The 12,140-nt window shown below is 40.2% G+C and overlaps 1 protein-coding gene across 1 annotated transcript; it reads right to left on the reverse strand.

Moving 5' to 3' along the window:
* Positions 1–7,861: 7,861 nt before the first annotated feature.
* LOC110501563 (uncharacterized) lies at positions 7,862–10,309 on the reverse strand. The gene is made up of 4 exons (XM_021579223.3): positions 10,187–10,309; positions 9,221–9,261; positions 8,601–9,115; positions 7,862–8,480 (listed from the first exon to the last, which is right to left on the reverse strand). Exons 3-4 carry the CDS (start codon positions 8,936–8,938, stop codon positions 8,345–8,347), a joined length of 474 nt encoding a protein of 157 aa, XP_021434898.3. The 5' UTR covers positions 8,939–9,115; positions 9,221–9,261; positions 10,187–10,309; the 3' UTR covers positions 7,862–8,344.
* Positions 10,310–12,140: the final 1,831 nt, after the last annotated feature.

Consider the following 12,140-nt stretch of genomic DNA (forward strand, 5'->3'; position numbering starts at 1 on the left):
CTTACCAAGGGGATCTCCTACCTTCCCCGCTTCAGTCACAGCTAGGAGGAAATGACATCACAAAATGCGCTCAGTAAAGCACAGAAATGATAAGACGCCCGTTTGAAAATGTAGATGACCACATTCAGTACAAATCAAGATCCTGTGTGTGTGTTTGTGGATCTCAACAGTCTGTTGTTTACCTCTGATGTCTCCACCAGCACAGAAGGCTTTCCCACCGGCTCCTTTGATAATCACAATATCAGTCTCCTTGTGCGTCTACCATTTCTACGATGAAACATGCAATAGATTCAAAACAGTGGAGTACATTATGTGGATCAGTGTAAGTCAATGCTGACTGCCATCTTAGGTTTACCCATGATGCACGACAAGCTACTACATTTGCCCATTGGAATGCCAATGTAACTCTCATTGCATTCAAGCTATAGAATAGTTGTTGCATATTGCAAAATATATTTGTGTTTAAACAAGTATTTGCACGTTCCACGGCCATTAAAACAAGTTTTTCAACATTTAAGATTTTGAATGCAACCTTAACTTGCCCAATTCCCTACTGTGAATAGAGGTAAGCAGTTTAGCCAAACTGTTGCCACATTTAATTAACTACTCCTACAGTTGGCTGCTGTTGTTTGCAGTAGGGGATCTGATATGGTTTCCTGTCCTTGACCCATGGCCCTAGTGACAGGTAGCCTAGATAGTGAGAGAGTCGGATCAAGTTCAGGGCTTTGGATCGATTCAAGGTGATTACCCCAGCATTCCCCACTTTCTCCATCAGCACCTCGGACTGACTTGACATCTTCCCCCAAACACACACAGAGGCAATGTAAACACAAGCTGAAACATTTTAGGTACAGCAATGCAGGTGTTAAGTAGTAGTAGCAGAACGAGCTTCATTTGTTAGCTCCTAAACCCAAGGATGAGGATTTCTATCACTCTCCTACATGTGGTGCTGTTAATGTAGCTAATGCTTTTAACGTGCATGTCTGCCCCCCCCCCCCCCTTAATTTCTGTGGAGGGAGTATTACAACATCTGAGCCTGCACACTGTAGCTAGCTAACCGTCTCAAAGCTAAATTGATCACAGATCAATCAATTGCAAGTGCTTACCACTTGTCCTTAGACCTTAAAGAGAACACAAGAAAGATGTACATGTTTTTTTTTTTTACAGAGATTAAATGTGACAATGAACTATGGACAGTGTAAACTTGGACATATTGACCTCTTTTACATTGGCTCACAAATGTCAGAGGTGAGGTAGATAAGGCTTGACTAACTAAAAACGCTGTTTAATTCTTCCTTGCATTGCAGTATGGAGAAGTCCACCAATTATTGTTAATTGGCTAGGTTATTGTTAGTCACTTTGGAGAAACATATCATTTGTAGTTGGAAGACTAAGTGGCTTGACTAATGCAATGTCAAGATATCGGGCGTGCTTAAGGGGTAAGGAGAAAGCGACTGACTGTAAACGAAAGTCGAAGAGTGAAGTCGGGGGACGTGCATCGGTGACAGCCGAAAGTCAGACACTAATGTAGTTTTCCAACAGCAAGGATCAGATCAACATAGCAGTGTTGCATTGTTTCTAGAAGGTTTTATTTATGTCGAAAATACTTATCCAACACCAATATCACACACACTCACGAATCAAAATCATGGGTGTTTCTCAATATGCTTACTACCGTGCTTCAAATGCATTCTCCGAGGACGTTCTCTTGAATATGTTGTTGTGAGGACGAGTGTGGAGAAGGCATGAAATGTTACATTTGAGAAGCACTTGCACTCCCCCTACTGTCCACGATGGATATGCCCATTCAATGAACCTTCTTCCAGCCAGGACAATGGCAACAATAATGACGCAACAAGAGATACACAAAGCAAACATTTTACTTCATAATAATCAGCTAGATATACAGCTCTGGAAAACATGAAGAGACCACTGCAAAATTATCAGTTATCAGTTTCTCTGGATTTACTATTTATAGGTATTTGTTTGGGTAAAATTAACATTTTGCTTTTATTCTATAAACTACTGACAAACTTTCTCCCAAATTCCAAATAAAAATATTGTTATTTAGAGCATTTATTTGCAGAAAATGACAACTGGTCAAAATAACAAAAAAGATGCAGTGTTGTCAGACCTGGAATAATGCAAGGAAAATAAGTTCCTATTAATTTTTAAACAACACAATACTCATGTTTTAATGTAGGAAGAGTTCAAAAATCAATATTTGGTGGAATAACCCTGATTTTCAATGGAGGCGTCATAATACCCATCAAACAGGGAAATGGTTCCAATAAGTTTTCCACCATTCATTTTCCCCAAGGGATGCGTTTCAATTAGGTTTACTCTGACATTACTTTCGATAACTGCGTAAATCTCTCTAGGACAAGGTGACTTAAGAATATATTCAGCTCTATTTACTCTCAGATTCGAAAGTGCCAATTAGCATCAAAGTAGACATCATGCAAAACTAAAAAAATCCCTGCTAGCTCCTGCACGTCATCTCTAGCTGATACCTTTGCTAACAGGTATTTTATTCAATGTAAAACTTGCACAAGACAGTTAACATAATTGCCCATTTAAAGAAATGTAGCCTATTTATTCATTACTACATTTAGCTAACATTAGATAGTTAATCCAGAGATTCGTAGTCTCGTCCAGATCATCATTGAATTTGTAGTTCTTTATGATAGCCACTTTAGCAGCTAATTAATATTACATTTTTGGGGTAAATACAGGCAAATATATTGATAAAAGTCACCTTGTCCTGGAAAGATTTACACGGTTACTAAAACGTAACGCCAGGTTAAGCCTACAAGAAATACAGCCCTTATTTTATGTTTTTCTAAAATCCCATATGGGAAAAATAAATGGTGGAAATACAATTGGAACCGTTTCCTTGGGGTATTATGACTCTTAGTGTGTTACTCTATAGTGTCTGTGACAACTTGGGCAGCCATTTTCTTCTTCATTGGCTGATTGCTCCCAACTCATAGGAATCCCCACCCAGTTGGATACTTTAAAATGGAAGCACTCAATGGCAATGTCCATGCTAAAACGGGTTTTATAAACTGGGTGGTTTGAGCCCTGAATTGGCTGAAAGCCGTGGTATATCAGACCATATACCATGGGTATGACCCCAAATGTTTTACTGTTCTAATTACATTGTTAACCAGTTTATAGTAACAATAAGTCACCTTTGGGGGTTGTGATATATTGCATCAAGCCTAAAAACAGCCCTAAACTGTGGTAAATTGGCATTTTATACAACGGGTGGGTCTAATCCTGAATGCTGATTGGTTAAAACCGCATTCCAGCCGGTGTCTATTCCACAAATTACCACCGGCTAAATCTATAATGTTGAAATGCCTATTTACTATGTTCCATCTGACTGCGCAATCCACTGTCTCATCAGCCCAGCATTATCTCAAATGTATTTTTGACTAGCATTTGGTTTTTAACAGCAGAGATTTGTATAAACTTTGCTGTCTGTCTCTCCCCGACATTTGAAACATCGAATTTCAATATTGAATCAATCTCCTGCTGTCCCATAGTAATGAACTGTCGGGACGAGACATACAGGCAGACAGACAGCTTTTCTCAGTCAGTCGAAATCATGAATCAGCTGGCATCATTTTTATAGATATATATATATATATATTTATATATACAAAGAAATGTCAGGGTAGCCTAGTGGTTAGAGTGTTGGACTAGTAACCAGAAGGTTGCGAGTTCAAACCCCCGAGCTGACAAGGTACAAATCTGTCGTTCTGCCCCTGAACAGGCAGTTAACCCACTGTTCCCAGGCCGTCATTGAAAATAAGAATTTGTTCTTAACTGACTTGCCTGGTTAAATAAAGGTAAAATAAAATAAATAGAAAATAGGTCAAATGAAACTAAATGCAGCTAGTTTGCAGTCTTTTCAGCTTGAAGTGATTGTGTGAGCTGTGTTGTTGCTAGCTCCTCTGAATGACAGTGTCCTGACAAGAGAGCACATTTTCTATGCTAGGCAAAACCGTGCATCATTAGCTAATTGTTATGGATGTATCCAAATAAATGTCACTAGAAAACAGCTTAAACAAACGCAAATGCAGCTACTTTAATGTTATTCTGGCTACACTGTTTGACGTGCCTGAAAGGTTAGGTGTAACAGTATAACTTTAGACCGTTCCCTCGCCCATACCCGGGCGCGAACCAGGGACACTCTGCACACATCCACATCAGTCACCGTCGAAGCATCGTTACCCATCGCTCCACAAAAGCCGCGGCTCTTGCAGAGCAAGGGGAACTACTACTTCAAGGTCTCAGAGCAAGTGACGTCACCGATTGAAACGCTATTTAGCGCGCACCGCTAACTAAGCTAGCCGTTTCACATCCGTTACACTCACCCCCCTTTTGACCTCCTCCTTTTTCCGCAGCAACCAGTGATCCGGGTCACGGCACCAATGTAACAGTATAACTTTAGACCGCCCCCTCGCCCATACCCGGGCGCGAACCAGGGACCCTCTGCACACATCAACAATAGTCACCCTCGAAGCATTGTTACCCATCGCTCCACAAAAGCCACGGCTCTTGCAGAGCAAGGGGAACTACTACTTCAAGGTCTCAGAGCAAGTGACGTCACGAATTGAAACGCTATTTAGCGCGCACCGCTAACTAAGCTAGCCGTTTCACATCCGTTACATAGGCATAGTTGGCTAGCTAGCAAGCAAGGGATAAGAACATTTCCAGCTAGTATGGCAATGGAACACTTAGAACGAACGACTGGGTATTGTCCATAGATACAAAGCAAAAAGACTTAACGACTGGGTCGCGTCTCTGGCTACCAAACTGATAGATGAAACGTCCAGCCAATTTGTGTAGCAACCTTAGATTTATGTCGGGACTATATCTCGTGGAAGGATGAAATTGTATGATTTTTTTTTTTTTTTAAATGAAAATATCTAAATCATTATTTTTATGTTGGTAACCCGTTGTATAAAAGTGATAATGCCCTCGAAGCCGGTGTTAGGAGGATATATTGGCACGGGCTAGGGTCAGTCTGTTATATATGGTGTAATTCTGGTGGCCTGTGTGAATTTAAGTATGCTCCCTCTAATTCTCTCTCTCTCTCTCCCCCTCCCCTGAGCCCTAGGACAATGCCTCAGGACTACCTGGACTGATGACGTCTGGCTGTCCCCAGTCCACCTGGTTGTGCTTCTGCTCCAGTTTCAACTGTTCTGCCTGCGGCTATGGAACCCTGCACCTGTTCACCGGGCATGCTACCTTGCCCCGGACCAGCCGTTTCGACAACCTCTCTCTCTACCACACCCGCTGTCTTGACCTCTGAATGCTCGGCTATGCAAAGCCAACTGACATTTACTCCTGAGGACTGGCCACACCTCAGAGCCTGGTTCCTCTCTATGTTTCTTCCTAGGTTCCTGCCTTTCTAGGGAGTTTTTCCTAGCCACCATGCTTAAACATCTGCATTGCTTGCTGTTTGGGGCTTTAGGCCGGGTTTCTGTGTAGCACTTTGTGACATCAGCAACACTCAATTGCTTTTATTGTTAAGGCTATGTGACATGGACATGCTCCAACTGATAATTGAATTTGGACTGCTGTCATATATAGACTTGTATTCATTATGCCATTATTGCTTTTGTGATGATTTTCACTATTATCAAGCACACTTGGCGCTTGTAATGATGTTTAGGCTACAGATGTTTTCGTAATTTGACCATGCATCTTGCTGACCGAGTCTTGACGGTTATGATATTAATTTTTATTTTGAAGTTATAAAAATAAGCTTATACCGGGTTCCAACACCAATGCTTTCTGTTTCATATATATATATATATATATATATATATATATATATATATATATATATATATATATATATTTTACATATATCCAAAAAGGAGATCCCGTGACAAAACGTGCCCCCCTATGGAAATCAAATGCCCGTCCAACAGATTCGTTCTGGCGCGGGCCCTGTGCTAGAGGCAAACCTAACAGTAATAATACTTCTATCTGAACATCAAATGGTGTTTATTGCTGACCAGCAGATGTCACTAATGCACATTGTTTAAAAGCTTTGAGTCATTTTCCGGCACATATTGGTGAAAGCCCAAAAGCCTTCAGAAAGCCTCGTTTTCCCATCACTACTTCAAACCTCTCTGCAAGTTTACGTTCAGCAGAGGAAGAGGCTACGCGAGTGGGGTTTCTGTGCCAAAAATCTGTCTACGTTAAGTAGATCATTAATTATTAAGCAAGTGAGGAGTTTTTGAATGGGGAGGGGAGCAATTGGTGTCAAATTTAGTCCAGATAAAAATGAATTGTTATTTTAATACGTGAGGCTTATTTGATGTATTAGAAGTTTCGTATGCTTAGGTTTTAGGAGTGTACTGATTGATATAAGTGTGATGCATGTGACATCCCAGGGCAGTGGCGATTTTAGCATGTACATCTTGGTGGGGCAAACCTAAAAATCTATTTAGGGACCAAATTATTAGAGTGAGGCACATGGGCTACTAACAGTTTACTACACAAATCAAATCAAATCAAATTTATTTATATAGCCCTTCGTACATCAGCTGATATCTCAAAGTGCTGTACAGAATCCCAGCCTAAAACCCCAAACAGCAAGCAATGCAGGTGTAGAAGCACGGTGGCTAGGAAAAACTCCCTAGAAAGGCCAAAACCTAGGAAGAAACTTAGAGAGGAACCAGGCTATGTGGGGTGGCCAGTCCTCTTCTGGCTGTGCCGGGTGGAGATTATAACAGAACATGGCCAACATACACTTAGTATTACTTTCTTAGCTACAGTATACATGTCTCCCTGGCATATTATATAATTTATGCAGCAGCATACAATACATTCTTTGGACTCACCTTCGTGAACAAATTTTGTCATCAAAGTCTTGCGTTCTCTGGATTTAAGGTCGAATCATGATGACGTCAGTGATCTTCGGGTCAGAGCTCTAGAAAGAGGACAGAGTTCCCGACTTGCAATTCCGAGTTGGATGACCATTGAAAATGCATTTTCCCAGTCAAGGCTATTTTTTTCCCAGAGTTCCCAGTTCTCTTGAACTCACTGAAGTCAGATTTCACATTTCACAGTTCTGAGTTTACAGTTGTTTTGAGCGCGGCAGAAATCATGCTGGATTGACAGCATGGCCAATGTTGAATGTTTATCCTTTTAAATTTGGAAAATGGACCCTTAATCCCAGACTTGGAACCACAAACCCACTCCACTGAATAGCAGGCCAGTGATTGCTTGTTAGCCACTATACTAATTCCTTCCAAACCACTCATTGTTGAATTTGCGATTTCCAACTTGTGTAATGTTTATGTCCAATGGCCGATGAGCACTAATATGTTTTATCTATAATTTTTCTTCATTATTTGTCTTCATATGACAAGGATTAAAAATAATTTGCCAGTAGATTGTCGACTAGATCCATGATGATGACTACTAGTTTGCTAGCTAAGATTTTGAATGTATGAGGTTGACATGATCAGTCCAATCAAAGCTACTGTAGATATAACGTGATTTCACGTAATTTTATCTGTGTCCAATGACCTTGAGCCCTCTTGGATGGGCACTTCTAATGTAACTCTCTATGGCAGAACCCTTGGGGCTTGAATTTTCGAGCTTTACTCTTAGATTTGGGTGCGACAGTGGTGTCCCCATGAGTGACAGAACACTGAGCCAATCACGGTGGAACTAGAGAACATAACCCAATCACACCCAATTTAGAGAACATTACCAACCCCTCTGCTCCGTTTTTTCCAATGGCTGCCCCACCACCACAGAGAGCACTGAGATAGGCTCAAACACCTGCATTTTGGAGCTGCCTTACTCAATAAAGCAACAAAGAGACTAAGTTTGTATGCAGCTTTATTAACTTATGGATATATTTTTATTTGTTTATATTGTGTGCAAACTGATATGTGACATGTATTCATGACAAAATAACAATGCAAAACAGGCAACCCGCCCACATTTGAGTTTAGGTTCCTACAAATCAATGTTTAGGAATGCTTGACTTTATGAGGAAACTATGCAGGGTTACAATTATAGCTTGGCTCGGATAACCAAATACCCAGAAACAAATCAGAACTCCCCAGGCCCACAATAATTGAAATATCAAAAACGTATACTGTGGGTTGTAGTTATGATGTACATAGTAATTGGACAGTTATTTATTTATTTTTAATCATTTTGGCATACAACAAGAAAAAATAAGATTCCCTCTGTGTCCTTTAATTATTATACATAAAAGAAACCATCATGCTTTGAAAAAAATCAGACATATGAGCGGGAGAGATGTGGGTTTGTAACATCCATATATTAGGGATGGGGATTAGGGATTGGTTCTGGGGCTATAGTAAAGAACTGGGGAGAGAGATCCAGGTCTCTTACGGCTGATAAGAGGATAAGTCATGTCCCTCTGACTGCAGGCTCTAGTCGGAGTCACTGCTGCAGGAGCTGCTTGAACTCTGGATGGAGGAGAAACAGAAAAGGAACACCTTTAATTCAACATAAATTATTTCAATTGAACAGAGATTTTTTTACTATGGAGCACTTTCAATTCGTTTTAGACTAAAAAGATCTCTTACCCCATGACTCTGCTTCCCTTTCTTGTGACAACCCCCATGCCAATGCCCATGCTTGTGCCTGTGCCTGCATCCATGACCGTGCCCATGACCATGCCCATGACCGTGCCCATGACCATGACCATGCCCATGACCATGCCCTCCGCGACCGTGCCCTCCGTGTCCTCCATGACCGTGCCCTCCATGACCGTGACCTCCACGATGCCCGTGACCGTGACCATGATCATGGCCATGATGTCCGTGCCCGTGACCATGATCATGGCCATGAGGTCCGTGCCCGTGACCATGATCATGGCCATGAGGTCCGTGCCCATGATCGTGCCCATGCCCATGACCTCCATGGGGACCCTGTACTGGATAAGATGGTGGCACAGGGTAGCAAGTGGAGGGGGGCTGGTAGGGAGGGCATAATGGGGTCAGGATGGCACCAATGGTGCACCCGCCAGGTTGTCCCCCACCTGGCATTGGCGGTTCGCACCCGCTTGGGTTCACGTTGTAGCCAGAGGGATGCTGGTTTCCTATACAAGGAGAGATTTATATAGAATATGAGCCAAATTACCTACACTATAAATTGAAAGAGAGGTAGAAACAATTTAAATGGGTCTGCATTTACAAACATTTACCTTGGTTGTGACCCCACATCTCGATGTTTCAGATCAAAACCCTGAAATTGAAAAAATATTTATACTTATTTTAATGATTTATTTAAAATATTATATTTTGTCCCCGCTTTCGCTAGTATAGAACCTAGAGTTAGAGATGGAGGAGGTCCTTGTCAACATATTGCTACATTCAGTCACATCTAACCAGTCTGACTGGTTGTGGAAAATGCTATCTGCAAACATATGGAACAATAGTGTCCTAGAAAGATGTGGCTGCACACTAAGACCAATGTTCCTTACCAGGGAAAGTAACAGTGGGGTGTTGGCCAACATATTTTTTAAAATCCTTTTGCATTGCTTTTTATTCATGTAGTTGCCAGGTAAATACTGTCTGCAAAGATACCTTTATAAACAGTTTTTCTCAGGTACTTATAAAATATAATTGCTTTGACATTAATGTCAAGATACTGTATATAATATGGTATTTCAATGGATTTCCACTGGCTGGAGCATTGAAAGCACTGAGGTAATCAGTAAGCACCTAAGTTACTGAATTAATTGATATTTTACGCAGGTACTAAGTATTTATCCCAGTATTTGCTGGTAAATTAAGCACTGACACGGGTCAAATAAACTACTTTCTTGATTACTTAAGAATTAGCATTACAGCAGAAATTGTACTTTTCCAAATGGAATACAAACATTTTAGCTTTGTTTTGTTTTTGGTCTTTTATTTCATCTGGAATAAACATTTAGTAAACGTATCCCTAAGTAGATCAAAAAATACTTATTAACAATTAAAGATATACAAAGAACATATTTCCCTGCATTGGCAATTTTAGTCTCCCATAGTTCAAAGTACTGTAACACAGCAATCAAAGTGCTATCTGTTAAACTCTATCATGTTTTACATGTTTCTTTAAAAAAACATTGTTTAAAAAAATAAATATTGTCAAAATAAGGCATATTTAGAAATAGTGTACTTACTGAGATGTAGTTCCTGTCAGGGTTCTGTCTGCATGGCTTCCCAGAGAATTAACTCGTAATTATACTGTAGAGAGAGACACACCTCGCTTCCTTTAGCACTCCCCAAATCTCTCGTCATAAACTAAACATACATCTCTCTTTCTTTCTCTCTGTGTGTGTGTGTGCCCGTGTGTCAAGGGGGCGCGGGGGGGGGGGGGGGGGGGGTAATAGAAGGGCAGTCATTTTTGTGTTTTTATGTCATTTGATGAATGTATAAAATAATTGGCCAATATTTGTTTCATTTTACAAAGAATTCAGTTTTAATTGAATAGTCCATATGGTCCATTGGGTTTTACGTAATGTAGTGGCTTGAAAAAGTATGTGAACCCTTTGGAATTACCTGTATTTCTGCATAAATTTGATCTGATTGTCACGCCCTGACCATAGAGAACCATTGTTTCTCTATGGTGTAGTAGGTCAGGGCTTGACTAGGGGGGTGATCTAGTATTTCTATGTTGTGTTCTAGTTTTCCTAGTACTATGTTGGTGAGCTTGGTATGGTTCCCAATTAGAGGCAGCTGATTATCGTTGTCTCTGATTGGGGATCATACTTAAGTTCTTCATTGTTCCCACCTGTGTTGTGGGATATTATTTTGTGTACCACGTAGTCACGTTTCGTTGTTAGTTTATTGATTTATTGTTGCTAAGTTTCACTTTATGAATAAATTATGTGGAACTCAACATCCACTGCGCCTTGGTCCGTCTCTCCACACGTCCGTGACACTGATCTAAGTCACAACAATAGACAAACGTATGTGCGATAGGTATTTTGTAATTCAGCTTTTAGCTGCAATATTCTCTTATCAGGTATTAATATTTTTGTAAGTAATATGAGAAATACAAGCATTAAGAATGAAGATTAAAGACAGATGGAAATAAATATCTGGTAAGATGAGTCTTCCAACCATCAAATGACTCACACTACACACAAAGTATGAGTAATTGGGGAAAATTCTGAGCATTGGTAAATACTGGGCGCTTTTTAAAGAGTTGGCATTTACAAATGAGATGTGGAGAACAGACCTGGGCAGAAAATAGTTGTATTTTGTTCTTGTGATCATTTTGACCCCACGGGGTGAGATCTTGTGTGGAGCCCCAGATCAAGGGAGATTATCAGTGGTCTTGTATGTCTTCCATTTCCTAGTACTTGCTCCCACAGTTGATTTCTTCAAACCAAGCTGCTTACCTATTGCAGATTCAGTCTTCCCAGCCTGGTGCAGGTCTACAATTTTGTTTCTGGTGTCCTTTGATCTTGGCCATAGTGGAGTTTGGAGTGTGACTGTTTGAGGTTGTGGACAGGTGTCTTTTATACTGATAACAAGTTCAAACAGGTGCCATTAATACAGGTAACGAGTGGAGGACAGAGGAGCCTCTTAAAGAAGAAGTTACAGGTCTGTGAGAGCCAGAAATCTTGCTTGTTTGTAGGTGACCAAATTCTTATTTTCCACCATAATTTGCAAATAAATTCATAAAAAATCCTACAATGTGATTTTCTGGATTTTTTTTCTCTCATTTTGTCTGTCATAGTTGATGTGCACCTATGATGAAAATTACAGGCCTCTCTCATCTTTTTAAGTGGGAGAACTTGCACAATTGGTGGCTGACTAAATACTTTTTTGCCCCACTGTATATATACTTGATGAAGAACCAAAAACTACAACAATTAGTTGAATTAGTCTAAATATATTATCAGACGCACATGGTTTGGAGGGCTCTTAGATATGAATCTTAATAGTCTATAGCCTATAATATAATGACCTCAACATTAGAATATACCTATTTTGCAGCTTCAAAATGACTAACAAATATATTTTCATAATGAGTGAGACATAAGGTAAGACTTGACATCAAGTTCTTATACATGTGTAGTAACTTTGTGACTATTACAATAGCAACATTGTTGTTACTTACATAGG

The sequence above is a fragment of the Oncorhynchus mykiss genome, chromosome 22 (assembly GCF_057628025.1).
Source record: "Oncorhynchus mykiss isolate SJ-2025 chromosome 22, ASM5762802v1, whole genome shotgun sequence".
Taxonomy (NCBI): Eukaryota; Metazoa; Chordata; class Actinopteri; order Salmoniformes; family Salmonidae; genus Oncorhynchus; species Oncorhynchus mykiss.